The sequence below is a fragment of the Nyctibius grandis genome, chromosome 9 (assembly GCF_013368605.1).
Source record: "Nyctibius grandis isolate bNycGra1 chromosome 9, bNycGra1.pri, whole genome shotgun sequence".
Taxonomy (NCBI): Eukaryota; Metazoa; Chordata; class Aves; order Nyctibiiformes; family Nyctibiidae; genus Nyctibius; species Nyctibius grandis.
The window spans coordinates 23,623,528-23,651,302 of NC_090666.1; the positions used below are offsets into that span (position 1 = coordinate 23,623,528).

Sequence of the window (27,775 nt, forward strand, 5' to 3'; positions counted from 1 at the left end):
CTACCATTAGGAAGCAGAGATGGCTTGAGAGGAGCAAGCTGTAGTCAGCAAAATGATATCATTAAGCTAAGATGTCACCCTGTGCAGCCACACAAGCAGTATGAATCATTTTATAGGAGGGAGCAATGGGAGAAGTAAATATTGCTACCAGTGCAAACAAGTAAAGCTGCCAAATTTTTGCATTGATGAGATATACAAGTAGGAGCACTGGAATGCTCAGGCCAACCCTTACAGCTAAGTCAGACAAACAAATCCCAATCCTTTTAAAAACCCAACACACAGCACAGGTTAACTCCAGCACTATAACAACTGATGAATCAGGAATATTTTTAGTAGAACCAACCTGTGACCTTGCCCAAGGTGAGTGATTTGATGGCCTTAAAATCAATCTCAGAAAAGTTGTGCTTGAGTTTGAGAACTTGATCAACCTGGAAGAGGTCAATAAAATAGTTCGTTACAACAGCATGTAGACACTCCTATATCTCTCTGTACTGCAAACCTCTGGGAAGGCTCTCAGCTGCAAATCAGTTAATTCTGCCCCCAAGTGTGATTCAGTTTCTAAAGACAGCAAAGTGAATGAGCTTTGATTTTAGCATGAGAAGCTGAAAGGTACACCAGAATAGTCATATAAAGGGCTTTGAAGAAACTTCCCCTGCAGAAAAGCTTAAAATGTTTGACACTGAAATACGCCTGCTTTCCAAAATCCATGTCTAGTCACTTCAGCATAGACTCAAAGGAGGCCTCTCTAGAAATGTGAAGAATTAGTTCTGCATGGAAGAAAACCACAGTGCAGCAGAAAATAGAAGACTAGCACTTGAGAAAACCCCTGGCTTTTAGCATAAACCTCCTTCCTAGATAATCAGGCCTACCCACCCTAGTTGCGTGCCGTGTTATCATTTTACCACCCAGAAACGGAAACTGTAGAGAAAAAAACTGTGGCACTGCCTGTGTTTCTGTCTCCTTCTCATTCTATTCCTTTAACACACAGCTTCTCTTTAGACTCTGTTACTCTTACCTGTTAAATGACTGCTGCCCAGATCTAACCAATTTGTTTTGGAATATGAACTGCTATAATTAGCCTCAGAAGGAAAGCAGAAGGAGCAGTAAGACGGCCCTCTTCTCCCTTGCCTTGGAAAAAAAGGCAATGCAGGGAAACAAGGCAGAGGAGGGTTCTTGTCTCTCATAAGGTTGTCACTGTCAGCATGGCTTGTTTCTGGCAAAAGGATAGGGCATTGTCATGCACATGGTGGCTGCACCATGCATCCCCTCAGCTTTTCCTTTTCTATGAGAGGATAAGGCAGCTGGAGTCACATTCTCCCTCGGGGCACATACCCTAAATGAAATTACATTCCCAGGTGCTCATTCCTCAGCTGTTTTTCTCCCTTTGGCAGCTTTTTAATGATACATACTGTGTGCTTTCTCTGGGACCACAGGTCACACAGACATCCCCCTAAGCCCCAGAACCACTCCAGTGGTCCAGATGAAATTTCTGGCCAAAGGTGTTTCCTAATTCACAGATTGTCAGAGACAAGGGAAGGATCACTCTAAAGAAAACACCATGGTTGGGCACTCTTTGAAGCAGGGTCTGGATGGAGCTTTGGTCTAACCCACAGAGCTGTTCTACTGCTGGACCAGCTTTGGTTGCACGAGATCAGTGTGAAACCTTTGCCTCCTGCTGGTGATCAGCCATTGAAATCAGTGGGTCTGTTTGTGGCAGGAAGTATTATTTAACAGCCATGGCATACCTGAATGATGAGCTCTCTGCCATCTCTGTTAATCTTCACATGGTGCATCTCTCGATTGGCAAAATTTCCAGAGTCAATGGTGAAAATGAGGAGTCCATCCTTACTCAGCTTGTATCGGACCTGTAAACTTCCTTAAAAGCAGAGCAAAATTCTACGTATAAAATCTGTGTCCATAATGAGATACTGTTCAATACCTTTACACAACATATAACTCATTTCCTTTTTATTACATTGGAGTAACAAGGTTAAAAAGTCAACAAAGAGGTTGAAGAGAAATGAAAGAGTTCAAACTGTAATAAAAAGTGTGAAAAAAATAATGCACTGGAAGTGTTTTCCTTCCTACTAGCTAACAAACTCTGCTATGGAGTAACTTAATTGAGTAACTAAGTATATCAAAGGAGAGTGTGTCTGTCTGCAGGTCGGACATTTAGCACTGCCACAAGAGCTGATCTACATTAGTCTTTTAAGGATCGCTTCCACCAGAGGGCACGCAGGTCTTGCACTGCTCTATTAAACTAATATTGGTGGATTTTACTATTCCTTTTCATCAAGATATAACAGACAATGCAGAAGACAGTGACAACTGTGAGAATAACTTAATTTCAAACATTTAAAGGCCCAGGCTCATTATGATTTATATACAATAAAAGAAAAGATATATTGTAAATGATTATACAGAAAAATATTTTTACTTTGGTGTTCTAATGTATTTGAAGAAATAAATATAATTCACACAAAAATGAATGCCAAACGTCTCTTTCAGTCTTTGTGTCAAAAAAAGCATTGTGACTTTTGATAAAAAAACAGTCCCATAACAAATCAAAATGCACAAGAAAACAAGGAACCCAATATAAATTTTCATCCTTCCACAAATGACTACAGGGAATATATGTGTATATATATTTATCATTTAAAAGAAAAAGAACTTGTTCTGACAAAATCCTTTCAAGCTTACTTTTCTAGGAATGAAGCAGGGAGAAAAAACTTCTGTGAACTTTTGGAGCTCTTTTTATGCACCAGCAACAAAAATACATGGAACAACCATGGTACTATAGAGTTAAAAAGGTTTTCTGGGGCTACTTTATTACTGCTTCCAAGTAGAAAATGAATGCTGACAGCACTACAACCCTGAGTGAAGGGTCCTTCATTTATTCCCTGTTGTGAAAATCATCATAAAAAAGCTTCCTATCTCCTTCAGCGCTTATGTTAGCACAAGTTCAAACTATTCCAAGCATCACTAGATTTTTGCAGAAGGCTACAGGCAAACGTTACCTATGCTGAATGACAGGGGCCAACTGACTGATTGCCACTGAGGGATGTGTTCACACCGATTTAGCTCTCGGACTGGTTTCAGTGTTTGCAGAGGGAACGCTTGTGTGCACATTGTGATGCGGTACCATGTCAGAGAAGCCCGCGGTACACCTACATGAGCTGCTGCATATGCGTGATGCACTGCAACGTTATTCAGAGGCACCTCTGAGCCCAGAAGCAGTCTGGCTGTTTAATGAGATGAATGAGCAGCCCTGTTTGGCTCCTATATTCAGCTGTATTAATGCTGCAAGTCTGCTTGCAGGACTAGAGTTAGTGAGAAAGGACATGGGGCAGTTCTCCTTCACTACATAGTATAGATGTACCTGCTCCCTTCAGCCTTGCGAGTCCTCCCTCAATAGGGTCAGCTCTGCTGTCCTACAAGCTACTGTAAAACCACTTTATAAAGAGCTTAAAACAATGTATAAATTTCCTGCAGAGGGAGAATTTTGCCACCCCTGTACCATTCACAGTGATGTTGGTAGTCCAGTTAAGATCATCTCTCCTCTTTTTCCCTCACCAGGATGTTTGGCTGCTCAGGCTCCTAAGAGCTGCACTTTTTGTAACATTCAGTATATTCCAGATGAGCACTGCTGCTCTCTGAGCTTTGGAGGATAGAAACAGAGCTTCCAAAAACGAGAGGGAAAATAAGAATGAAGTACTAGGATGAAGGCTTTTTAGCTGATTGAGAGGTCTGCTGGATCAGGTGAGCTTTTAAAGTGAAAATAAAAAAAAAAAAAAAAAAAAGAGATAAAAGGCATTTACTTTCTCACACATAGTCATAGATGCTAGAGGGGAATTTGTGAAGAGATCAAGGTCAGTATCAACTGCTAAATTATTCAGTGTGATATTATAGGTCCTGATTCAGCTGCCCTGAATCATACCGTAAAGCTCCCATCCCCTTATTGCATAGCCAGGACAAGGAGCTACTGTCTATCACCATTAATGTCACACTTAAAGGTCCAAACTTAAATCACAATCCCATTTTCTGGTACTGAATGAAAGATGCATCAACAGGGAATAACAGTGTAAACATGTTACAATCACTTTACTCTAGAAATACACGAGAAAAGAAGCCCAAGTGCAAGGAAGTTAAGGGACCTTCTTCATACTTGCTCATTAGGGCAGTGGGAGCGTCGATAAAAAATGGAAAGGTTGCCTGATCCTGCACACCACAGCTAAGATGAGCACACAGAATAAGCTGAAACTAAGATGTGATAGTGTAACAGGCTGGTCCAAACTAAAAATCATGTCCCAGCAGAAGTACTTTATAGACCCTCTTACCTGGAGCCTTTGAAAGGGGTGTAACGTGAAAAATGGAACAGGGCCTAGCTTTGGTCTGTGACCTTGTACTAGTTGCTTAGGTTGTAAATGTTAAAAAACTTTTCTGCTCTTTTCACATGCTATGAACACACCAGTATATAAAATATAAATAGTACTACTATATCCAGGTGACCAACATAGTAACCAGCACATTTGTGTTCAAAGAGAGCCAGCAAGATATGCAATCTATCTAGGCTCTCAGCTGCTGCAAACAGGCATTTACCCGTTGACTTCATTAGAGAAGCACTGATTTTAAACCAGAAACCATCTGTTCCATTTGTTGGGAGACAATGGAGGAGGTTCTTGACATCCATTAAGAACAGATCCTACTTTCTATAGTGGTACAATCTTACCTTAAATCATTTAAAGAGATCAGTGAATAGTATCTTATTTTATCAAATTGCTTTGAATTCCAATGGCAACTTTTTTTGGATGGCTCCTCTTCAAAACCATTGAATTCAACTTGGCATTTTGCCTGGGGTCAAATTTGCATTAATATAAACCAGAAGTACCTGGGCTCACCTCTCCAGAGGTGTTTTGGAACTTACACCAGTGTAGCTGAGAGCTGATTTTGGCTTGCATTCAGTACTGTAACTTCTGTTTTCACAGTACAGAATAATTTGTCTGGCAGATTACATTGTCATTTTGCTACTTGACAGGCAAAACAAATGGATTATTAATTAGAATTATTATTAAGATTTTTTTTATCCTCTGAATTTTGATTATATGGTCCATTGATTTTCTCCATCAGCCCAGTGTCACTAACTGCAAATAAAAATCTGTGCATAAACGAGCTCTATTCTCCCTATTCTCTATTCTCTCTCTATTTTGCATCATTTTTGCCTCACAATAGGGATTCACACTAATCATGAGCAGCGTAATTTCTGGCAGTCTTGTTGCAGTCATGCCTGTCATCCTCTTTTCAGCTCCCTGTGTCTGAGCATGCACACCTGGAGTGCCATAATGCTCAAGCAATGCACCGCCTGTTGTGTTTTCTTCCTTCTCTAATGTATGTGGAATTGCTGGAGGCCATTTCTATTAAGTCCATAAAAGAGAAAGGGAAGGAAAGAGAGAGGTATCATGTTTTTGGACTTGGGCTGGAAAATTTTTCTAGGCATATTAGCCCAGCAGTTTTAAGAAAGAGTAGATTCACACTTGATTATTATAGTCATCCCTTTCAGCTTCAAATTCTGCAGACTGCAGATCAGCATGGAGATGTGCTGGGCTAGCTCCAGAACAGTCCAAGAGGGGAGCAGGCATAGTTTAGCCACAATGTTACAGAGTGCAGGGTGGCCTCTTTTCACCACTTCTGGAGGAAATGAGTCCATGTGGGCTGCCATGCTACTGTGAGGAGACCACTACCAGTATCAAAGCTGGCTTGCTACACATCACTGTGGTCTTCAGCCTGTAATCTGACTGTAGGGCTGAATAACATCTCTCTGGTGATATCAAACAGCTAGAGAGTCATTTTAATACGATTCCTGGGGGTCCCGTTGTGCAGAGGGAAGCTTCTGGGAAATAGAGACGAAGGGCAGTATTTATGCCATCCCATGCCTGTGATTAGGTTGGGGATGGCTTTTCTGAAACAAAACACTCCCAGGACACTCCTTCAGTAGTGATGGAGGCCGGGGTTAGTACTTTTTAGCAGTACACTAATGGTCAGTGTCAGTGTAACCAACCTTCAGGCAGCTACAGGAATAACATGGCACCTTCAAACTGCTTCTATCTTTTTGCTGAGGATAAGAAAGATGTAGTAGTAGCTCTTAAGTCTAGTGGTAACAAGGACATGAAACTGGTTAAACATTTCAAAGTGTTCAGCCTGAAGAAGAAAAAAATATTCCCAAACAGCACAGTGTAAAGAAATACCTTGGCCATGATGTTACATATTCTATGTCCAAAACCTTCTCTGACTATGTCAACAGGAGAGTTCTCTTTCTTTTGCCTGTGTCTACAGCAGTGCCTGAGTGGAATGTCGGAAACATCTGGCGGCTTTGTGGTGTATGTCCACTAACTTTACATTCATTCTGGACTGGCAAAGCTTTTGTTGAAAATCAAATAGTAATTTTTAAATCATCAGCTGGAAAAGGGAGCATGGGAAAACGTTAAGAGTATTGTAGCTCAGGAAAAGACTTCCTGGCTTGAAAGATCTCACCCATTGCTAGATATTTGGCAAAAAGGTTAAAGCAGCTCTGCAGAAAACAAAAAAATGGATACCAGGAATTTGGTCTATCATTCATAAGCAAGGTTCTTGTCACATATGTCACCAGGACCACAGGTCTCGTGCCATTTAGCCTTGAAGAACCAAACAGCAAGGAAGGAAATGACATGCACTTGGAGTCTGAGACTTCTCTGCGGGACCTTCACTTACAGAAACTGGTTTTAAATGAGCCCAGATTGAACCCAACATCTCTGCCAACTTCAATAGCACTTTTTAATGACTTAAACTGGCTGGAGCAGCTGGCAAGACATCTTGCATTACTCGAAGAAGCTGAGGTTAGTTTAGGGAGCACATGCAGGTGGCACACATAAAACATACAACTTTATCAGCATCACGTAACATCAGGAAAAAATCATTTAAATCAGGGCAGCTGACAACTCTGATTTGGGAGAAATGTGTATGTATAAAATAATGAAACACTGCATTACGAAAAGGGCCTTGGACTACTCCTGCATGTCCCGTTGCCTCAGAGGCACCCAGAAACAAAGGAGTTTAGGGCCAACAGACCATCTTACAGCTGTCTCAAACCAGCAGTCACCCTCATCAGACTGTAAGATGTTAACTACACCACCACATCCCACACTCAGCACTCACCTGAACTATAGCTAAGAGAAAACAATTAAGGCAGGCACTAATTAAACAAATGGTGGAATATATTAGTGAGGCTATTTATGTTGCTATTATGAAAAAAAATTAATAATATTAAAGTATTTAGCCCAGAAGGCATTTGCAGCTTGTAAGGTGGAAATGTTTGTTCATTTTGATTGCAGAACAGTGCATGACAGATTTCAGTCGTCTCTACCACAAAATATCTCTCTGGCAACTTGCACAGCTTCAGCGTGACAGTGTCCCTCTTCATAGCCTAGATATTTAAAAATGAACCACCACTTTCTCCATTAGGAGCAGCTGGCTAAGAAACCCGCTTGTTAATTAGCAGTTTCTCCCCAGAGATATTTACTCAGCAAATTTACTCTTCAATGGAAGTGCTGCTGGTGATTTGAAAGAACAGAGCCCATCTCTTCAGCGGCCAGTAGCGTTTAACTAAGAAAGTACTTGCATGTTTTTAGGAGGTGACTTCTGCTATTTGTTTTGCATGGAGAAAACAAAGAGGTGAAACTGTTGAACATGTTTACTGATGTGATTACTCAGCTACTGTATTTGCTTAGATGACATTGTTTTATAGAGTTAAAAAAAAATAATCCTCCAATTTTTTGTAATCTCTCATGGCAGTGAAAAATATTGGTGCTTATTTGAATGCCTCCCAATAAACATTTGAGACATTCAGGACTTAAGGATCATATTCAGGCCATTCTATATTAAAAAAAAACCACTTTCATGTTGTATTCTCCAACTTAGAAAAAAACACACCCTCAAAAGCCCCTAAAGGAGCCTAGCTGGAGGCCGATGACCTCAGTTCACTTTGCAATCCTGCTAGGCAGCTGGAGCCAGATTGAGAATGTCACTTAAACATCAACAAATGTAGCTAGTTCCCTTATGTGACTGACAAATGTGTTTAACCTTCGCAGACATCTCATTCCCACTAGCTGCCAGTTGGCTTAACACAGCCTGACCAGCAATTAAAAAGGCACTGGCAGATGCTTCTTGCTCCAAAGCTAGAAAATATTGCAAGTCTAACAGATGACCCAGAGGACCAGAGTCATAGAGCTCATCATGCACATATGGAATGGCTTAAACACAGAGCTTATTCCAGTGATTTTAAGGGGAACACACATCTAAACAGAACAGCCTGTGTCCATGACGATGTGGCTGGGCCTAAAATGGGAACAGGGCTAACCCATGGATGTGGGATAATAATAAACACTGTCTTTCCAGTTTAGCTTGTAGGTAAGCAGACACAGAGATGTATTTATGTATTCTGGAGGTGACGGACACAGCACTTCCACAATTCAGGATCTACCAGCTTGATGAGTGCTGACAAATCGTCTTCTTTGTGTCACTGTTTATCCATTGGTGAAACAGATGAACGTTAACATCCCTCTGAAAATAACATGGGTGAGCAACAATTTAAAAAAATACTTTAGTCATTATCATTATCTCTTCACTCCTAGATACTTCTTTTTGGTGAAGGAACTGGTTGCTGTTTCTTTTACATGGTGATGCTACATTAATTATCCTTTTTCCCTGAAGGTGACTGAATGTAAATATGAAGGAAAGAGCAGAGGGCATCAGATACAGTTAAATCTCCCTGAAATTACCTGCTTTCTGATGGTGAGATTTATTCTGGTAAATTTTAACCTATACCTTTTCTACATATTCTTTGGAATTTTAAAAGTCACTTTAAGACCTTTCATTAACAAAAGCTATTTGTACAATACTATTGGTTCTGATGCTCAGATCTCTTTCCTCCTGTCTTTAAACACACACTGGATGCCATTAGTCTTCTCATGATTGGACATTCAGTAGGGTCCATGATTTGCATGTAGAAAAATCTTGACAGGCTTTCATCTTATGCTGTACTTTTCATTTAAGACTAGCATAGCAGCCAGGCTGGCAGGAAGAGCTTTTATTCTTTACTCAGTGAATGAAATAAAAAGTATCACGCTCTGAATTTTATTCCATACGTTCAACTTGGCTTTGTAAATTATGCATCATCACTAACTCTGTGTGAACAGCTCGCAGGCAAAAAAGACTGAGATCCTCTGTTGTGATACCCTGAGGAATTCATACCAGCCTGCCCTCACTGAGACCCTGGCTCATGGTTTCCATTCTTTTCCTAATATCTTTCAACCATTCCTGTTTCAGTTTTGGCAGTACAGATACCTGTTCAAGTAAGGACTTGTTTTACACTGACCTAACAAATAACCATAATGTTCAGCAATGAGAACATGGAAAAAGATGGTCTGAAGAGAAAAAATGAAACAATCAATTTCAGTACTACATGCTGTCTGTGGAGCAGGAAAGTAAGCAATAATCTTTTAAATAAAACTAGAGAAAAATGATCTTATGCCTCTCTTATCAAACCTCCTTTTGACTCTTAACCCTTAATAAAGACAGCACAGAATTTTTTGGGTTAATGGCTTTCTGAGGATAACGAACATTGTTTTTGTTGAACTCTATCTATAGACACTGCTTGGCTGGTCATGAATCTCTGGGAAATCTTCTGCTCCTCTGATCACTAAGTCCATCTAAGCACTGCCTACTTCATAAGTTATGCCAGCCTCTGTGACTGGAGAAGCTGGATCCTTTAATCAGTGAACTTCTCCTGACTATAGCAAAGTCTCAAGATTTGGGTGTCATAACAAGTCACAACCACTGGCATACAAAGAACTGACTCATGTTCTTAACTCATCTTTGGGGAAAATTAGAGGAAGGATGAAACATTTCCTTAGTAACAATCCTAGTACAAGAACCATATAATGGTAGCATTATGATGACTTTTCTATAGCAAAATATGTGCTTATACACACACACTTTCACTGCTTTACCTTCAAATGCATACTTCTGCAGTCTTTCACAGAATCATAGAATGGTTGAGGTTGGAAGGGAGTACTAGAGGTTATGTTGTCCAAACCCCCTCGCTCAAGCAAGGACGCTTAGAGTCGGTTGCCCAGGGCCATGTCCAGACAGCTTTTTAACATCTCCAAGGATGGAGACTTCACAATTCTCTATTCAAGATGTGCCAGTGCTCAGTCACCTTCATAGTAAAAAAGAGTTTCCTGAGGTTCAGGTGAAACCTGATGTGCTTCAGTTTGTGTTCATTGCCTCTTGAGTGGCCTTGAATTGACATCTGCCAGCTCTCTCAGCACTCGTGGGTGCATCCTACCAAGGCCCATGGATTTATGTATGCTCAGTTTAAGTCCTGATCTGATCCTCTTTCACCAGGTGTACATCTTCCTTGCTCCAGACTTTCCCCTTGGTCTCAGCCTGGGATTCCTGAAGGCCAGTCTTACTTGTAAAGACTAAGGTGATAAACATCCAATTTCATCAGGCAAGAAAGACGAATTCACCTTTTCATTATCCAGTCAGCATAACTGATATGTTACAGGAAAAATTAACATGCTAATAGGGATACTACAAGCAAGACAGAGAAGGAGGTTTGCTTGGATCCAGGCTGGCTCTTTCAAGTATTATTAGCTTGGGCTCTATGTTGCGTGGAAACAGCTACACTGCTCCAAGGCAGCACTTGAGCCAGCGGTTCTGCTGGACTACAGCTCTCACTACACAGCTCTCTACATCCACAATGCAGATAATTCACAATTTAAGAATAACTGAAAAATGACTACTATCAATCCTCAGGGCTAAAGGTTTTAGTAAAATGGGTTGTGAAAAGACCCTCATTTCAGAATTACTGAAGAGCATATACATATCTACAGCATCCATTTAAACACAGGAGCTTGTGACCCTCTATCCTTCCTCCTCACCCCTTTCAGGACATCTCCATAGAAATCCAACAATAAAAATGACTTTTCAACTGCAAAATGTGAGCTAGGAACTTAAATCTTCCAGGAGATACACATCTCCTCCAAGCAAATGGGAATGTATGTTTTCTTCCTAGCTGATTATCTACAGCCAGTGGTCTGGGGTTTTATGCCATATACCGCTATGTTCAAAGTCAGTCTGTTTACATGCAGAGCACAGATCAATTATTAACTGCATGCTCAGCCTTTCCTGCTCGATGTAATCCAATTACAGTTCGCTTGTTTTTCCCTTGTGGGTCTCCAGAACATCTCTTGACCCTTCAGTACGGCAAAATGATCTTCAGGAGTACAAACATATCCATGAATTCAGCTAATGAGGCAGATCTTTCAGTTCTCTCCTCTTGGAAAGCAGATAAAGAAATCTGCCAGAGTCCTTGGCTGAACGTTGTGTCTGCTTCTCCTTTAAAATTAGTCTTGCACACATAGGGATTTAGAGTGCTATATGCTAGAACAAACAAAAAAAATGGTTTGGGGAGCCAAGTCCACCTCTTCCCTCAAAGACTTTTTAGTGCTGAATTTGAACTGAAAACTCTAATCAGCATTCCCATTCTCTACGAAGTGTGCTTACAGCAGGGAACCATCCAAGGGACCGGAGATGTTTCTAACCACAGAAGTTTCTCTATTTACATAAAGAAACTGATTGGGAGATCTCCTGCCACCCCAACCCTTTCTACTAACTATGCCACAGCCAGCCTCCCATTACAGGCAACTGGAGAAAATTTCTTTTACATTCACCATTCCTGATCTCTCACTGCCCCCTCACCCAGCAAATAACATAAGATTTCAGGGCCAACTACAACAGTTGCTTGAAATTATATTTAGAAGCTATACAGTCCTATCTGCCACACGAAATGACGTAATGCTGTGAACCAAGGCTAGACCGGGAACAATTCTCAGTCACTTACAGATTGTTGCTTGAAAACTAGTCAACTCAACAAAGGTGTCTCCCACACTTCCCAACACAACTCACTTTCCTGCTCCTGTTAAAAATAACTATACTTGAACCTTGGCACCATTTTCCACTTCAGTCACATAAATTGTGAAGGTTGTTCAATGGGTGTTGAAAGTCTGTAAGCCGGAAGGTGTTCTCAAGAGATAATTTGCACTAGCAATAGCATATCCTAGAGGGTCTTTCTGCAGCAGTTAGTTATGTCCAGTGGTACCCACATCCCAAAACTAAAACCCACAAGGTGGTAAAGTAAAAGAATCAGCAAAATCACCTCCCCAAACCCACCCTAGTATTTCAGTAAGTCCTATTTTCTCTAATAATTTTAGCTTTGCCCCATTGAACTCCAGAGTGCACAGCATGAACAGAATCAAAAGATTCTTTGCCACAAAGACTGAACTAGATTTTTTGCCTTTCTTTACCATTGAATGACAAAAGCTTTGTTTTTGCTTGAGAAAAGTTGTTGGAGGTGCAGCACGACAGACTTGCAAGGCAAAAACAATAAGGAGAGTAAACATGCCTTCAACAGAAAGGCTGCTTCTGATACACAGAGAGGAGGAGATTATAGTAGATTTCTAGTTTATTAAAAAGAAAAAAATCAGTAGCTTCTCACTGATGACATTTTCTTCTTTTTTGCAGAGTGTTAATTCAGCTCACCTCTATTACAGGTTTTGATTTCTTTTCCTATTTACTTCAAATATCAGCTGATTTCAAGACCTTATAGGACAGGGCAGTAGGGTTGATCTAGGCCCTGCTACTATATTCTGAGAATCAGAGACCTAATAGAAGAATTACTCAAGCTGTTTTCATTTGTACTTTTGTTTTTAACCGTGTTTTTTTTCCTTGTCTTTAATCTTTCCTATATAACTTTACAGTCTTTCTTTCCAAAAGAAATTGAGAACAGAGCTCACTGTGATGGCAATAGGTGCCAGATAGAAACAAAGGAAAAAAAAAGGACTCAAATGGTTTAGTTTCTTGTGAGATCAGATAATAAATACAGATAAATTTTCAGTCACTTTAGGATAGTTTGAGATTCTATCTCTTTTCTTTGATGCTGGCTATCTGCTGTCTTTCTAGATTAGGAATCATTGTTTCCGCAGAGAAAGTCAACAACACTGAGAATCAAACACCTGAGAAAACATTTTCTAGACAACATACTTCATCATATTCATATCACATTTGATTACTTGCAGGGGAAAGGAACAATGGAGAAAGGAGAAGCACTAACAGTTTCTTTCTTAACATTTTTCTCCTCCATCAATTATCGTATTTAGGGATCAAGGCAAGTGGATTATAATACTAAGGTACTGGTAACTTGGTGAGATCACGTAAATTAGCAAAAATGTACAGTGAAAATTTAGCCTGAGAAAGTAAAAAACCTATTTTTTTTATTGGCAGTAGCTTCCCATGATGTGAATAACTTCTGTGAACTGCTACACTGAAAAGACTAATTAGAGCTGTTTACCCATTTTCTTTAGCTTAGTAAGGGGCAGTATAATTTAAAATTTCTACATCACTGATATTAAAAACACACTGCCAATTACTACAGTACTGCTAATCTTTTGGATGTGGGATCAATGAGACTATGTGAACTTTACATACATACCCATCTATATACACATATACACATCCATCTATATACAATACGTACATACCTATATTTATGTGTAATTTAAAAATCAATGGGTACAATATGTAGGATTGGGAAGGAGAGGGCAATGCTAAGTTATTGCATACAATTTTCAAAGGCACATGTATGATTTAGAAGTGTAAGTATTAACTAATGGTGGAAAGAATCCCTAAGTCATCTTTAAAAACATCAACTTCTGAAAACTTATTAATAAGCTGCCAGGAAATGAGCCCATTGATCAGAGCTAAGAACAGCCTTGTGATATCAGTAAGTTATATGGGTGGGAACTGTTTCTAGAAATATTAGCTGCTAGGCACTACAGAGGATCTAATTTTAGAGGAGGTGGTCATTTTTATAGATCTAGAATTGTAGCTTCTACATTGACATATGGCGGTACCCAATATCTGTCATAACTTTCACAGAATCACAGAATCACAGAATGTTAGGGATTGGAAGGGACCTCGAAAGATCATCTAGTCCAATCCCCCTGTCGAAGCAGGATTGCCTAGACCATATCACACAGGAACGCGTCCAGGCGGGTTTTGAATGTCTCCAGAGAAGGAGACTCCACAACCTCTCTGGGCAGCTTTACCTCCTTCATGAACCACCTGCCCCCCAAGACTCCAAGCACTGGAAGGGCTTTCTGTGTGGGCAGCTTGGTCTGCGTAAGTAAAGCCATGAGAGGGGATGAGGAGATTTTATTTCCTTTCTCAGACCTGACACTGGCCTGTTGGGTAACTCGAATCATTTTTCTACCACAATTCTCGTGTCTCAATCAGTACGTACTGTATCTTCTAATGATATGACCTTCTTTACAGACTGACAGTGTGTTGGGATTAAATGTGATTACTTATTAATTTTACTGAAACTAATTCATTTTACAGGACTGAATTAGACCATAGCTGCCTATACAAGTTCGTTTTCATATAAGTCCCTTTCAGTATAGTCTAACTATTAATAAGCCTTGCAGGCATTTTCACTTCTTTTATGTTAAATATTTAACAACACGGGAAATCTGAATTATTGGAAACATTCTTCTCAGTGTCACTTTTATTAAATAATAATTTGCCTAGTTATTTTGTAGAAAATAGAAAAGAGGAATAACAGAATACTTGAGTAGTAGCTTGAAAAATACTTACAAAAGGTGAAGTATTAAAGTATACCTAGACTGTTCCAATATAGTTTCTTAACAAGTGGAAAAGGTCTTGGAATTATGGCAAAGAATATTACTGCTCACTTCTTAAGTGAGAATGCCCATTCCCATTTCACCAGGAGCCTAGCCTTTATTTAACCAATCAGTTATCCAGCAGGGACCTGCTTAGGTTCTACTATACATTGTCAGACTCAGCAAGATTCCTTGAAAATGAGCCAATAAGAGATAAGAAATCGCACTCACTTTTAATGCTACAAAGGACATAATTATTCATAGTCCAGTAACTTTATAGCAAGCATAAACCTCTTGGAGGAAGAAAGTGTAACATATCTGAACATTATTTTCATTGGAATAATTTCAATTCCAACAAGACTAAAAAAATGAGAGGATATGAGATTTAAAAAAATGCTTACATTTGGGACAAAAGGCAGAGAATATACATGACTAAAATGAATGTCTTGAAAGAACGACAGAAAAGAATGCACAGAGCAACCCTGAAAGAGACTTTCAGGAGTTAACCAAGGTCAGCTAGTTATCTTAATAATTCTTTGCATATAGTGCTACATTTTACAGTGCAGAATTTTGGAGCCTGACATCTCAGCAACCCTTTAAACTACTGTTATTTTCATTTAACGAGTGAGTAAATAGAGATACAGATCTAAGAAAAGCACCATTGTCTAAATTGCCTGAGTGTGCTGAGAGCTGCTCCATCCTAATTTCCAGAAGTAGTGAGGGTCCCTATCTCTGTCTGAACCAAAGCGGAGATCTGCAGATGGTGCAGCTGCCAAAATACAAGGCTTATCTGTGCTCCTGCTAAGCTGCTACAAGAGATCCTGGTGTTCTGATCCCAACCCCTTCCTCAACCACCATTAGAAAGTCCCCGCTTCCAGAACCTCCCAATTATAGCTTGCTAGTAGTTGTATTTCATCAATAAAAGTCAATTGCTTCATGTTTCTAAGGTCATTTTATGCTACTCTGGCAGCAGTAAAGGTGATTTAAATGGATATTACATCTTCATTCACTTTAGGGCTATTTTCAACTGCCTGAGTGGTATCAAGAGACCCAAGTGTAACTGAGCAGCAGATTCCAGTTTCACCTCAGCAGGGGCTCTGCCACCCTGGAGCTACACACTGGAATATTCATATATATGAAAATCATAAACACTTGCCTCCGAGAGCAAATCAAGATGGAAATCTGGGACTGGAATGGAGAGGAGAGAGCAGAGAGGGTTTCCTCAGTAGTCCCACAGCCCTGCTATGATTTTACTTAGAGGAGATGGGACCAGGCTGATAGTGTCCCAGCCACCCCTCCTGCAAACAGGGATTTGGGTGCTCATCCCATACCAGACCAAATGCTAGCCACATGACATAACCAGGAGATAAACTACTGCAAAGCCCATATAGAGAATAAAATCTGCTTTTTTTTCCTTATAGTTTCATTTTATGATACTTGAAAGCTTAACTATTTTGGAATTTGCAAGGCTTCAGAGTGGTCTGGGTCATTCGGTCAAATGCACATATTCCACGATATAACATTAACTTTCTATTGTTCTGCCACAGGCTAGTGACTCACCAATATGCTTACTCATCACTTCCAGTGCTCCAGTGCCAGAATAACTCTTGAATAATTCAAACATCCTTATTTGTCTAGGATGATGTTTGTCTGGAATGAGTTTTCTGAAAGCACTGAAAGGACTCAGGAGCCAGAGTCCTACTGAGAAGACGTAGGGTCTACGTCCCTAAAAGCTTTACATGTTTTCAGAAAGTCCACACAACATGTACCTTTTAATAGCAAGTGGATTTACACCTCATGTTTTGGTCAGTGCACCTAGAAAAAATTGAAATTTTCTGGGTTTAATATTCAGGCGTACTGGCTATATTCCATTGAAACAACCCAGTGAAGAGCAATATATGTGCCAAGACAGAATGCAAAAGATAAAATGATAATATATTTCTGCACCAATCGTTCTTGTACATTCTTGGTATTTCTCATTCCCTTATGCTGGAGGCTTAATGGATCTCAATGTGGAATAAATAGCAAGGAATTGCTATTGTACAGTCTTGCCAAATGAAAGTCAAAGCGCATTTTAAGCCCCAACAACATGATTATTCAAAGACTGAATAGGCAAGTGTAGCACTGAATGCCAAATAAACGGGCATAAACAAGACTGACGGCCATTTTCATTAACTGAATACCATGAAGTTGATAAAGTTGCAGACACAGAAATGAACTTAAATCAGTGCAGAATTCTATACTATTCTAACAAAAAACTTAAACACAGTTACTCTGGTCTCCCTTTGGTAGCAAATCAAGAGTACTTACCATTCTTGGAGAGAATCACAGCCAAATATTCATGAAAATAGGTGTTGATGTACAGCAGAAGGCTTGGAGTATGTGCCGTGAGAAAGCTAAATGCAATATTTTCCTTGGACATGACAGCATCTGCATAAATAGCAGAGCTTGAGATGCTTGCATTTTTTGTGACAGGATAAGGTTCTTGGAAAATATAGGTAATGGAAGTGCCGGCTTCAAATAATGCAGAAATCTCTGAAAGAATATATAAACCAAGGGAATAATTTCAGCTACTGCATTTTCAGATATCCCAGACAGGCATGGGCATGAGTTCGCTACCTTAGAACCAGAACGCTGCAAAATGCCTCTGACCCAGTTTACATCACTGTTCCCTAAACTGGACTAACAGTGTGTCCTTCCTTACAGTCTATTTGTCTGGCACAGAGAATGATGGTGTGTGGAGACAGCCTACTTTAGTGCTGGAATCAGAGCTCTACAAGATGGAACAGGCCAAAATGTTTGTCAGCCAAATAAATGCTCGATTCACCATCTTCTGACAGTTGACATGTAAGGCAATATTCTTTGTCTTGTCCCCACAGTAAAGACAATGGATTTGTCCTTTCCAGTCTCCTTTTTAAACAAATTAAAGCAACACATTGATCCAAAGACAACCAGTAAGGGAAGCTGTCTTTGGTACCTCTAAAAGAAGAGAAACATCTACCCGTACATGCTCAGATCCTGAGAACTCACACTTGTGTTTTCAATAAACACAACATAGTCTGGCCACGAAATACACAGACTTGGTAACAGCAGTTTTTTTCTAATGTGAGGCACAGTAAAGTCAGCTAGAGACGGACTGGAAGTACTTTCTTGAATAAAACTGCTCCACCTCTCTAGCAGCATCTCCTGACAGGACACTATGTGATTATTTCATATGCCTCTCGTGGCATCGGTGTCAAATCCTCAGCTTATGTAAGTGGGCATAGTTCCGTGGACTGCAGTACAACTAAGCCAATTTACACCAGCAGATGATGCAGTCCACTTAGTAAAACTGTCACGTTTGTGACATGAGGGGCAGCTGTGGAAATTAAAACACTGACATTGCACCTTGCTGTTATTGAGCAGGAGTTTTGTTAGTTCCTTCCTCTCTCAAGGAGCATGCTATCTAAACCAGATGTTCTTTATTCGCCCTGCTCCTTTTCCTGGTGTTGGCAACATCTCCTACAAGCCACCGGAAAGGTTCAGTGAGGACACTTTCACCAGAGACCGAACCATTCAAATGAGTTTTCCCTTGAATGCTACACGCTTATTTTTAGAATTTCTTAATGTTTGGATGGGTTGTAACAGGAATGGCAAAAAAACATAAAAGGACTACCTCTTTTTGTCAAACTATTGCTCCAAAACTCTATAAAGGAAAGCTGTCAAGATTTTGTTAAGGTGGGCAAAGCTGGATGAGGTTTAAAACCAAGCAAACTAAACATTCAGACATGGACAGACAACTGTTATGAAAAATTTCAGCCCTATTTGTTAATATCTGGGCCAAGTTATATGCAATCTAATACAGGAATCATACTGCGATGTAGGTGGTGACTTTAATAGTACAACTAATACCATTTCAATTTCTGAGGCTATCACTGAAGTCAACAAAAGGAGGCGTTAGAGCCTGCTTAAGATAAACACTTAGTGATTCTGAAGGGACACCTGATATTAGAACATCTTCTTGTAACATGGGGGGCATCAAGCTGACATGGGTGAAACTGTGCTGTAATTCAGAGACCACTAAGGACTTAGGATCTAAGCTCGCTGCCTACCTTCCTTGCAGAAAGGTCCTTCATAGGCTGAGTGGGTACAATCACAGGAGTAGCCATTATACTTCTCTACGCATTTTCCTCCATTATGGCACAGGTTACCATAACTGCTGCAATGTCCTGGACATCCAGGTTTAACACCAGGTGTCATTTTAGCTCTCTCTTCAAGGTCAAGTTTCTGTCCATTTAAATGCAGAGATCGAATGCATCCCAAAAAGCCCTTTTGTCTGGAAGCTGTTCCACCTGAAAGAGAAAGAAAAAAGGACATGCATTCATTGGTGAGTCTGCACACTAATCAAAGACGTGAAGTCCAATCCAGAGGTACAAATATGAATCCATGAATTTTTAAAAATATTATCTATTATATATCAACACATACAGTGGCAAAAGATGTCAGATGGACAGCCCTGGAAACTAAAGGTCTCTATTTTTCTTTATGAAAGGACTAAAAAGCTGTATGTGACACTTTCTTGTTGCCATTCTTCTCTTTCCTGCCTTATCTACTGCCCTGTCTGGCATTTAAACTGCAAATTCATTTGGGAAAAAGATTAGCTTCTTTATCGTATGTCTGCATATCACCTAATACATGAGAAATCCAAACCTAAAATGTTTTTTTTTTTTTTTTTTTTCTATTTGTTGCCATAGTACAGAGTATAAATAACACTCTAATCCCAACAGCAGGTGAGTTACACATGCTGATGAGTCCAGATAGCAGGGATGAATCATGTTCAGCACCAGGCCTGCTGGCTGAAGGGAAATGACTTGAGTCAGAATTTATGCATGACTGCCCAACCTGATGTTGCATGTGAATGGTTGTCATAGGCAAGAAACATGAGTTCAGGTCACAGTTGTGTTATTTATTGCAATTGTTAAACATAATTGCATTTCTTCCTGAAGACCAGAGCTGTATGGATCTATACAAGAGGGCAGTTCAGTCTCTACAAGATAACTAGCTTCTTATCTGCCCAATGAAATTGCTAAGTGTTACAATGAAGATGTTTTTTCTGTAAGAGGTGGTCTCTGAGAACAATATTAATGATGATTGTTAGAGTACTTTGTGAAAATATCACATTTTTGTTATTGTAGGCTTTGTTTGGCAGTTGCCAATGTTTTGCCTTTGAAGATACCGCAATTTTGATTGCTGCTAAGAAATCTAATTCTGGTTCAGGAACTATCAGCATTTGCAGGCTCTGAAATGCTAGCTTTATTGGTGATTCTCCTGCAAAAGTAGTATGAAAGAAGTTATCTTTCCAAATTATTCTTCTGTAGAAATTGGTTCTGTATCAAAGTGCATGAGATAAGAGATTACATCTTTTTATAAGTCCTTGCAGAAGAGCATCTGTGTTTTCATAAACTGTTTAATTAAAGCAAGACTTCTGCAAACAAGAGACTGAAGCAAGAGTCTAAAAAGCAGTCTCACCAAAACCCTATTGTTCTGCTATACCACTTTAGCATATTTTTCTTTCTGGTACACTAATAGCAGGAGAAACACTGGATTTGAATTAGAATAATTGAACTACAGCCAGTATATGCGAGACAGGTTATTTCATGCTAGTTTTATGATGCCTTTCTCAGAGAAACAAGTATTTTCAAATTCCTCTTTAGCCAGCTATTCTTCCCAGGTGATCAAATGTTAACTCACTTATTTTAAAGGCCTTCTGAGCACAAGAATTGGGCCTTCTGCATTGCTGCACTGTGCACACACAATCCTTTCCTTTGAAGTCTTTGCTCCAAACCCAAACATACCATACAGAATTTTCAGTAATGTCCACATAAGTAGAAATGTGATTTCTGTCTTTAATATTACCGGTTACTTTGTTTCCTTTTGCATGGGAGGTAACCACAAATATTACAAGGACAAACGACAGTTTCCTTGCCTCTTCTCTCTGCATACATACAAATCCTAGCTGTAACATTTAAAGACTAAGTACAAACTATTGCTAACTATTCCACAGATGTCATGTTTATTGCACTACCCATATTCTTACTGCTCTCTAAAGCACTTTGGAAAGCCATGTAAAGTAAGTTTCTCACTATTCTCCTCTTCTAATGTCTGGAGAGTATAGAGCTTAACAGAGACCATCTATATGATCCTAGATCCACACAGTATTGATTAAGCAAATCTGTTTATTATTTGGGCATTTGAGCAGTTTTCTTCAATTGACTAGACCTAATCTTCAAATACATTCCTGGGAGAAGAGAAAAACTGAAAACAAACAAACAAAACTTTTCCCCAAATCAGGCTGCGCAGATTCTTCCTACTGTAATAGGCCTGTTGGACTGGACAATTTCATGGATCCAACCTAAATGTTTTGTTTGGGAAAACAGATTTTAGGATAAGCCTCAGGACCATAAACACCAAGGTTAAGGGTGTTCTTCGCTGAGTGGAGGTGACAGTCAAATGAGCCATGCTGTTTTCAACAAGGTATTTATGCAGCTGAATTTTACTGAGAAGCCTTGGAGCAAGGAAGAGACTCTGAGAGAAGGGGGCAAGAAGCTCACAAATGCGCACTCATAGTGTAGCTTGGTGACACAATTGGCTAAATAATTAACATTCTCTCAATGAACTGAGGATTTGCTTTAAAAAGCAAAGGACTTTTTGTTGGTAAGAACTGGATTAGGGAGGCTGAAGCAGTGTGAATAAGTATTAGGAGCATTCTTGCTTTATGTAACTGACACAAAAAAAAGGAAAGGGCATGGGAGTATAAGAATCATCATTATTATTACTCAGGAGTAGAACTTGCTATGATATTCCTCAGAAGACATTCAAGTCACACTTGTTAGTCTCAAACTGAAAGATATACAAAGCAGTCAGGATACACAAGGCGTTAAGCATTAATTCCTCCTCCTGGCCTCCAAAATATCCCAAAGTGTCTCCAGATTCCTTTAAAAACAACAACAGTAAACAAAGTTTCTCAGATGTTGACTCTCTCTGGGGTATGTTGCATTTGGACTATCTACAACAGACAGAGGAGATTCACGCAAGGAGTCCTTGCTCCCTCGCTCCCAAGACAAAACCAGGAACCCAAGCACTTAACTTTACTAGTCTCCTTAACATCCAAATGAACAGCACAAAAACTTCTGATCAAGGCCTTATGCATCAAAGTAACTTCTTACGATTTGTATTTTGCTTCTCTGATGTTACCAGTCTGAGTGCAAATCCTGTTCTCAAAGAGGTCTGCGAGGACAGTTTTGCTCCTTTCCCCATACTGAAGTGTTACAGACACGCCTTCTCCACTAGATAAGACGAAATTTCATCTGACTACATCATGAGAGGAAATGATGATAGACCTCCTCCAAGACCACAGGGATATCAGGAGACAACTGCACTGCAACAAGTGTAGCCATAGAAAAACTCTTTCTGGTACCACATAGATAAATACATAAGTGCCCTGTTAATCAATTACACATTTAACACAACAGCTCATCATTCAAACGTTTCTTATTCTACGCTCTTGTCTCTTACTGAGTATGCAGAACTGTTTCTCCATAACAGAGAGAAACCATAACTGGATACAGTCAGATATTTATAGGAAGTGATGGAATAAAACAATAATTGCAAATTTGAATCCTGTCACAATGTGTTGCTATGGATGAGTAGATAAAAGGAGAGGGATTAGATTTTAATACCTCCATTTTGACTCTCCTATTTTTAGTTTTATCTCCAGGCAGATCCAATAAGAAGGTAGCCATTTTCTATGGTTTGTTTTGAACAGCACGTGTAAGAAATCATCACTGCAGTGGAATCCTGGGAACATCAGGCAATGACAATTTCTTACACATTCTATGTGGTGTGCTGGCCAGAGCAAATGCTTAGGTTCTGCTCCCCCAAGCAGGACAACCCCCAGAGAAGAGATGTGCAGGGCAGACATCATGTCAGCAAGATGCAAGAACAGCCAAGACCATTGAATCAGACACAAAACAGCGCAATGAAAGGTGGCAGGGCAGAACTGAATGGAGAAGGGGTGGTGCGGAAAGAAATGACACCCAAATTCCAGCCTTTCTGTGAATACAATAAATAGTATGAGCATATGGGAAGAAGGATCTGACTCTCAGCTCTATTGATCCCTTTTATAAAATACTGACGTAGAAAAGAGACTTTGGGGCAAACAGAAATCTCGGCGTGAGTGCATCTTTCCACGTAAAACTTGTGTGAACTTCTCTATCCGTGATGCTGCACCACCTCCAAAATGGAAGTATTTTTGGGTGTATTAGTGTGCAGATAGTGAATTACAGCTACTTTATGCTTATCAAGGCCAGAAGTGAGTGAAGAAACTTTCTTGCAGATAGTACCATTAATCCAAGTAATGTAATGTGAGTTCAAGCCTGGTAAGACATGCCTAACATTCAGATACTCCACAGAAATGCAGTTTAAGAACACTAAACATACCCATGGTTACACCTAAGTACGTAGAGCAAGTTGAAAATTGATTTTTACCCTAGCAATGACACAGACAGGCTTAAGTTCAAGAACATCCACAACTCAAAATTAACACAGGGACAATGCAGGTCACGGTGAGACTCCCAGGTTCTGCTATAGTCTCTGAACATCTGGATTTCTCTGCTGGAATAAGCAACCATAACATCCAAACACTGTACTCACTGTCAGTATATATCAGTTAGTATCCCTCTGAGAGAACTCAAGTTCACATTTTTCACAGTCTTCAGGACACAGTTTTGCATTAGTTCACAGTGTTTTCTCCATCTAAAAGGACTAGGCAGCTGTTGTGATTTGTTTTTTTTAGTTTGGTTTCTTATGGAAAAGAGTATTTGCTCACACATGTGGTATATTTTTATCTCTGAATCCAGTCTTTTTAAATTCCTTGCCCAAATTTAAGAGAGAGAATATTATGTTCTCCCATATTTCAAGAAACCTGGTAGCAGGGTAAATAAGAGAGAAACAGCATCAAGGTCTCCACTCAGGAAGACGAAAGCATGAATTCATCCCTTACTGGACATAAAAGAACCTACACACATGAAAGAGAAATCCTTCTCTGTGCTTAGTCATTGGAAAATCTTCACTAAAAGCCTAAATCTCCTAAAATACCTAAGTCAGTCAATCTGAAGATAAACTTCCGAGGCAAGTCAGGCCTTCTTAACTCCCATACTTATGAAGTATTTAAAGGCTGATTACATTCCTCACAACGTGTCAGTATCACCAGATCAGGAATAAATGAAGCACAGCTCCACAACTGCCTACAACTGATTGTTTTGTTAATATTGCTGGAGAAGGCTTTTGTTCAAATTTCTTTACTATAAACCATAAAAAGTAAAAAGTCTGTTTGACAGGCCAACTTTCAAAAAAACCCAACAAACTAACATAAAAGCCTAAAAGCCATATTCTTCTATTACATACAGTCCAAAATGTATCTGGTTTTGGGGTTAAGAAGGAAAAATCTGGCCAAAACAGAAGTAAACAACTCATTTATAAACCAGGCAGAAACAGCTGACAAGGAATTAATTGGTCCAAATTAGCAGAACTCCTTTAAAATTGTTACATGCCAACTGCCCCTGTAGTCAAATTTTATAAACATCCAAATTTATTTTATATCTGTGATCTACTGTATGTAACTCCCTAAAAGGAAAAGACAAAAAAACACATCACATATACTGCATATAGGCTGATGTCTCTGGAGCAACAGGAAAATAACCGTAGTTTGAAAGCTACAGTGGATCTCCATTCGATCATCATCATAATGCTACGTGATACTAATATAGCTCTTTCATCCCAAAGGATCAATAAATCTTTCCAGAAGATAAATAAACTAAATTAAATTTTCACATTGAGCCTTATTTATGAGATTTACAAAATATTTGAATTGATTCTGGGGAAGAATCAAGAAAAAAAAAGGTTATATCTTAATGACTAGTACCTCCAGTGCGGAAAAAAAGTTCCGTGTTTAAATTGAATGAAACAGGGAGATTTGATCAAAAAGTATTTGGAACATTTTAAAAATAGCAAATCAGATCAGTTATATAGATTATTAATTAAGAATGTGCATACTAATTGTGGAAACCCCTTAATCACTGTCAGTATGCAGAATGCTGCAGAAACAAATGTGTTGTGAATTATAGGGAGAGTATAGAGAAATATCGTGTGCTGCTGCTTCTTTCTTTTTTATAACGTTGTTTGTGTACTTATTTTTCAGATGGGATAAAATTCACTCCATATGCTTGAGGTATTGAGACCTTCAGTAGAGACAAGTTAGGCCACATCTGTGTATTGTTAAACTTCTGCCACTCTTCCCTGGAGCACCTGGGGACAAATAGTGTCAGAATCAGGAGGCTGCCCAGGTTTCCATCTCTTCTGACTGCTCTTAGGAAAACTCAGGAAGTCACGGACAGTTTTGGCCTTCAATATGGCAGAGCTAAGGGATGAAGAAGCACTCCTAAAAACATTAGGTTTTCTGTCCCTTTTGTTCAGGTTTTAGTAAAAGTGTGGATGGACAACTGAATGCAAGCTATTTTCTGCACAGTGAGAACTTTTCACCTCTTGGCTGAGATAAAGTAACTATGTCCTAGAGCTTACTGTAAATATTAAGTACAATCAGAGAAAAATTTAAGTTAGAAGTCACTGCTGGAGATCTGCTGGTCCAATTTTTTCCTCAAAGCACAGCTACGTTCAGATGAGGTACAGATTCACGTCTCCACCAACATCAATGGGACCTTTTTCTGCACAGCTGCTACCCATCCACTCAATCCCCAGCTTGTAGAGATGCATGATGCTATTCTTCTCCAGGTGCAGGGCTTTGCATTTGTCTTTGCTGAAAAGGGTTCCTGTTGGCACATTTCTCTGTTGAGGTGCTTAACTAACATGGATTTCCATGATGCAATTCATCGATTATGTCACTTTAAAAACACCATGAAGTTCATTCAGGTAACCTGTTTATTTTGCTGAGGCAGAAAAGCAAGCTTATAGGATGATACTGCTTTTCAGATGTCAGATGGTAAGCAGATAATATATATGACGTATCTGATAGATGACTTATGATAAATCCTTCATTTTTACTCCTTTAAAAAGACACAACCAAAAATTTGCAAAACTCTACCCAGTCATTAAATTCACAGAATCACAGAATCACAGAATGTTAGGGATTGGAAGGGACCTCGAAAGATCATCTAGTCCAATCCCCCTGCCGGGGCAGGATTGCCTAGACCATATCACACAGGAACGCGTCCAGGCGGCTTTTGAATGTCTCCAGAGAAGGAGACTCCACAACCTCTCTGGGCAGCCTGTTCCAGTGTTCGGTCACCCTCACCGTAAAGAAGTTTTTCCTCATATTTAAGTGGAACCTCCTGTGTTCCAGCTTGCACCCATTGCCCCTTGTCCTGTCAAGGGATGTCACTGAGAAGAGCCTGGCTCCATCCTCATGACACTTGCCCTTTACATATTTATAAACATTAATGAGGTCACCCCTCAGTCTCCTCTTCTCTAAGCTAAAGAGACCCAGCTCCCTCAGCCTCTCCTCATAAGGGAGATGTTCCACTCCCTTAATCATCTTTGTGGCTCTGTGCTGGACTCTCTCTAGCAGTTCCCTGTCCTTCTTGAACTGAGGGGCCCAGAACTGGACACAATATTCCAGATGCGGCCTCACCAGGGCAGAGTAGAGGGGGAGGAGAACCTCTCTTGACCTGCTAACCACACCCCTTCTAATACACCCCAGGATGCCATTGGCCTTCTTGGCCACAAGGGCACACTGCTGGCTCATGGTCATCCTGCTGTCCACTAGGACCCCCAGGTCCCTTTCCCCTACGCTGCTCTCCAACAGCTCTGCCCCCAACTTGTACTGGTACATGGGGTTGTTCTTGCCCAGATGCAGGACTCTACACTTGCCCTTGTTATATTTCATTCAATTTCTCCCCGCCCAACTCTCCAGCCTGTCTAGGTCTCTCTGAATGGCTGCACAGCCTTCCAGTGTGTCAGCCACTCCTCCCAGTTTTGTGTCATCAGCGAACTTGCTGACAGTGCACTCTATTCCCTCATCCAAGTCACTAATGAATATATTGAATAGAACTGGTCCCAGTACCGACCCTTGAGGGACGCCGCTAGACACAGGCCTCCAACTGGACTCTGTCCCATTGACCACCACTCTCTGGCTTCTTTCCTTCAGCCAGTTCACAATCCACCTCACTACCCGATCATCCAGACCACACTTCCCCAGTTTAGCTGCGAGGATGCTGTGGGAGACCGTGTCAAACGCTTTACTGAAATCGAGATAGACCACATCCACAGCTTTACCATCATCTATCCACCGGGTTACGTCCTCTTAAAAGGCTATCAAGTTGGTTAAGCATGACTTCCCCTTGGTGAAGCCATGCTGAGTGCCCTTAATGATCCCCCTATCCTTGATGTGCCTAGAGACAGCACCAAGGACAAGTTGTTCCATCACCTTTCCGGGGATGGAGGTGAGGCTGACCGGTCTATAGTTACCCGGGTCCTCCTTCCTGCCCTTTTTGAAGACTGGAGTGACATTCGCTTTCCTCCAGTCCTCAGGCACCTCTCCCTTGCCCACGACTTAGTAAAGATGATGGAGAGTGGCCTAGCAATGACTTCCGCCAGCTCCCTCAGCACCCGCGGGTGCATCCCATCAGGGCCCATGGATTTATGGACGTCCAGATTGCTTAATTGGTCCCTGTCCCAGCCCTCATCAACCAAGACAGATTCCTCCTCTATCCTGACTTCTTCTGGGGCCTCAGGGGTCCGGGGCTCCTCAGGACAGCCTCCAGCAGTATAGACAGAGGCAAAGAAGGCATTCAGTAACTCCGCCTTCTTTTTATCCTCTGTCTCCAGGGCCCCCACCTCATTCATCAGTGGGCCTACATTGCCTCTAGTGTTGGCTTTACCTGCAATGTATTTGAAGAAGCCCTTTCTGTTGTCCTTGACCTCTCTTGCAAGGTTTAATTCCAAGGAGG

General features: G+C 40.3%; 1 protein-coding gene across 1 annotated transcript in view; it reads right to left on the bottom strand.

Moving 5' to 3' along the window:
- The window catches only part of CNTNAP5 (contactin associated protein family member 5), a 232,297-nt gene that overhangs the window by 14,759 nt on the left and 189,763 nt on the right, over nucleotides 1–27,775 (bottom strand). The window contains exons 18-21 of the mRNA XM_068408092.1: nucleotides 18,866–19,105; nucleotides 17,085–17,309; nucleotides 1,746–1,876; nucleotides 344–428 (exon numbers count right to left, since the gene is read on the bottom strand). Of these exons, the coding sequence (XP_068264193.1) occupies nucleotides 344–428; nucleotides 1,746–1,876; nucleotides 17,085–17,309; nucleotides 18,866–19,105 (681 nt within the window). The remainder of the gene's footprint in view (nucleotides 1–343; nucleotides 429–1,745; nucleotides 1,877–17,084; nucleotides 17,310–18,865; nucleotides 19,106–27,775) is intronic.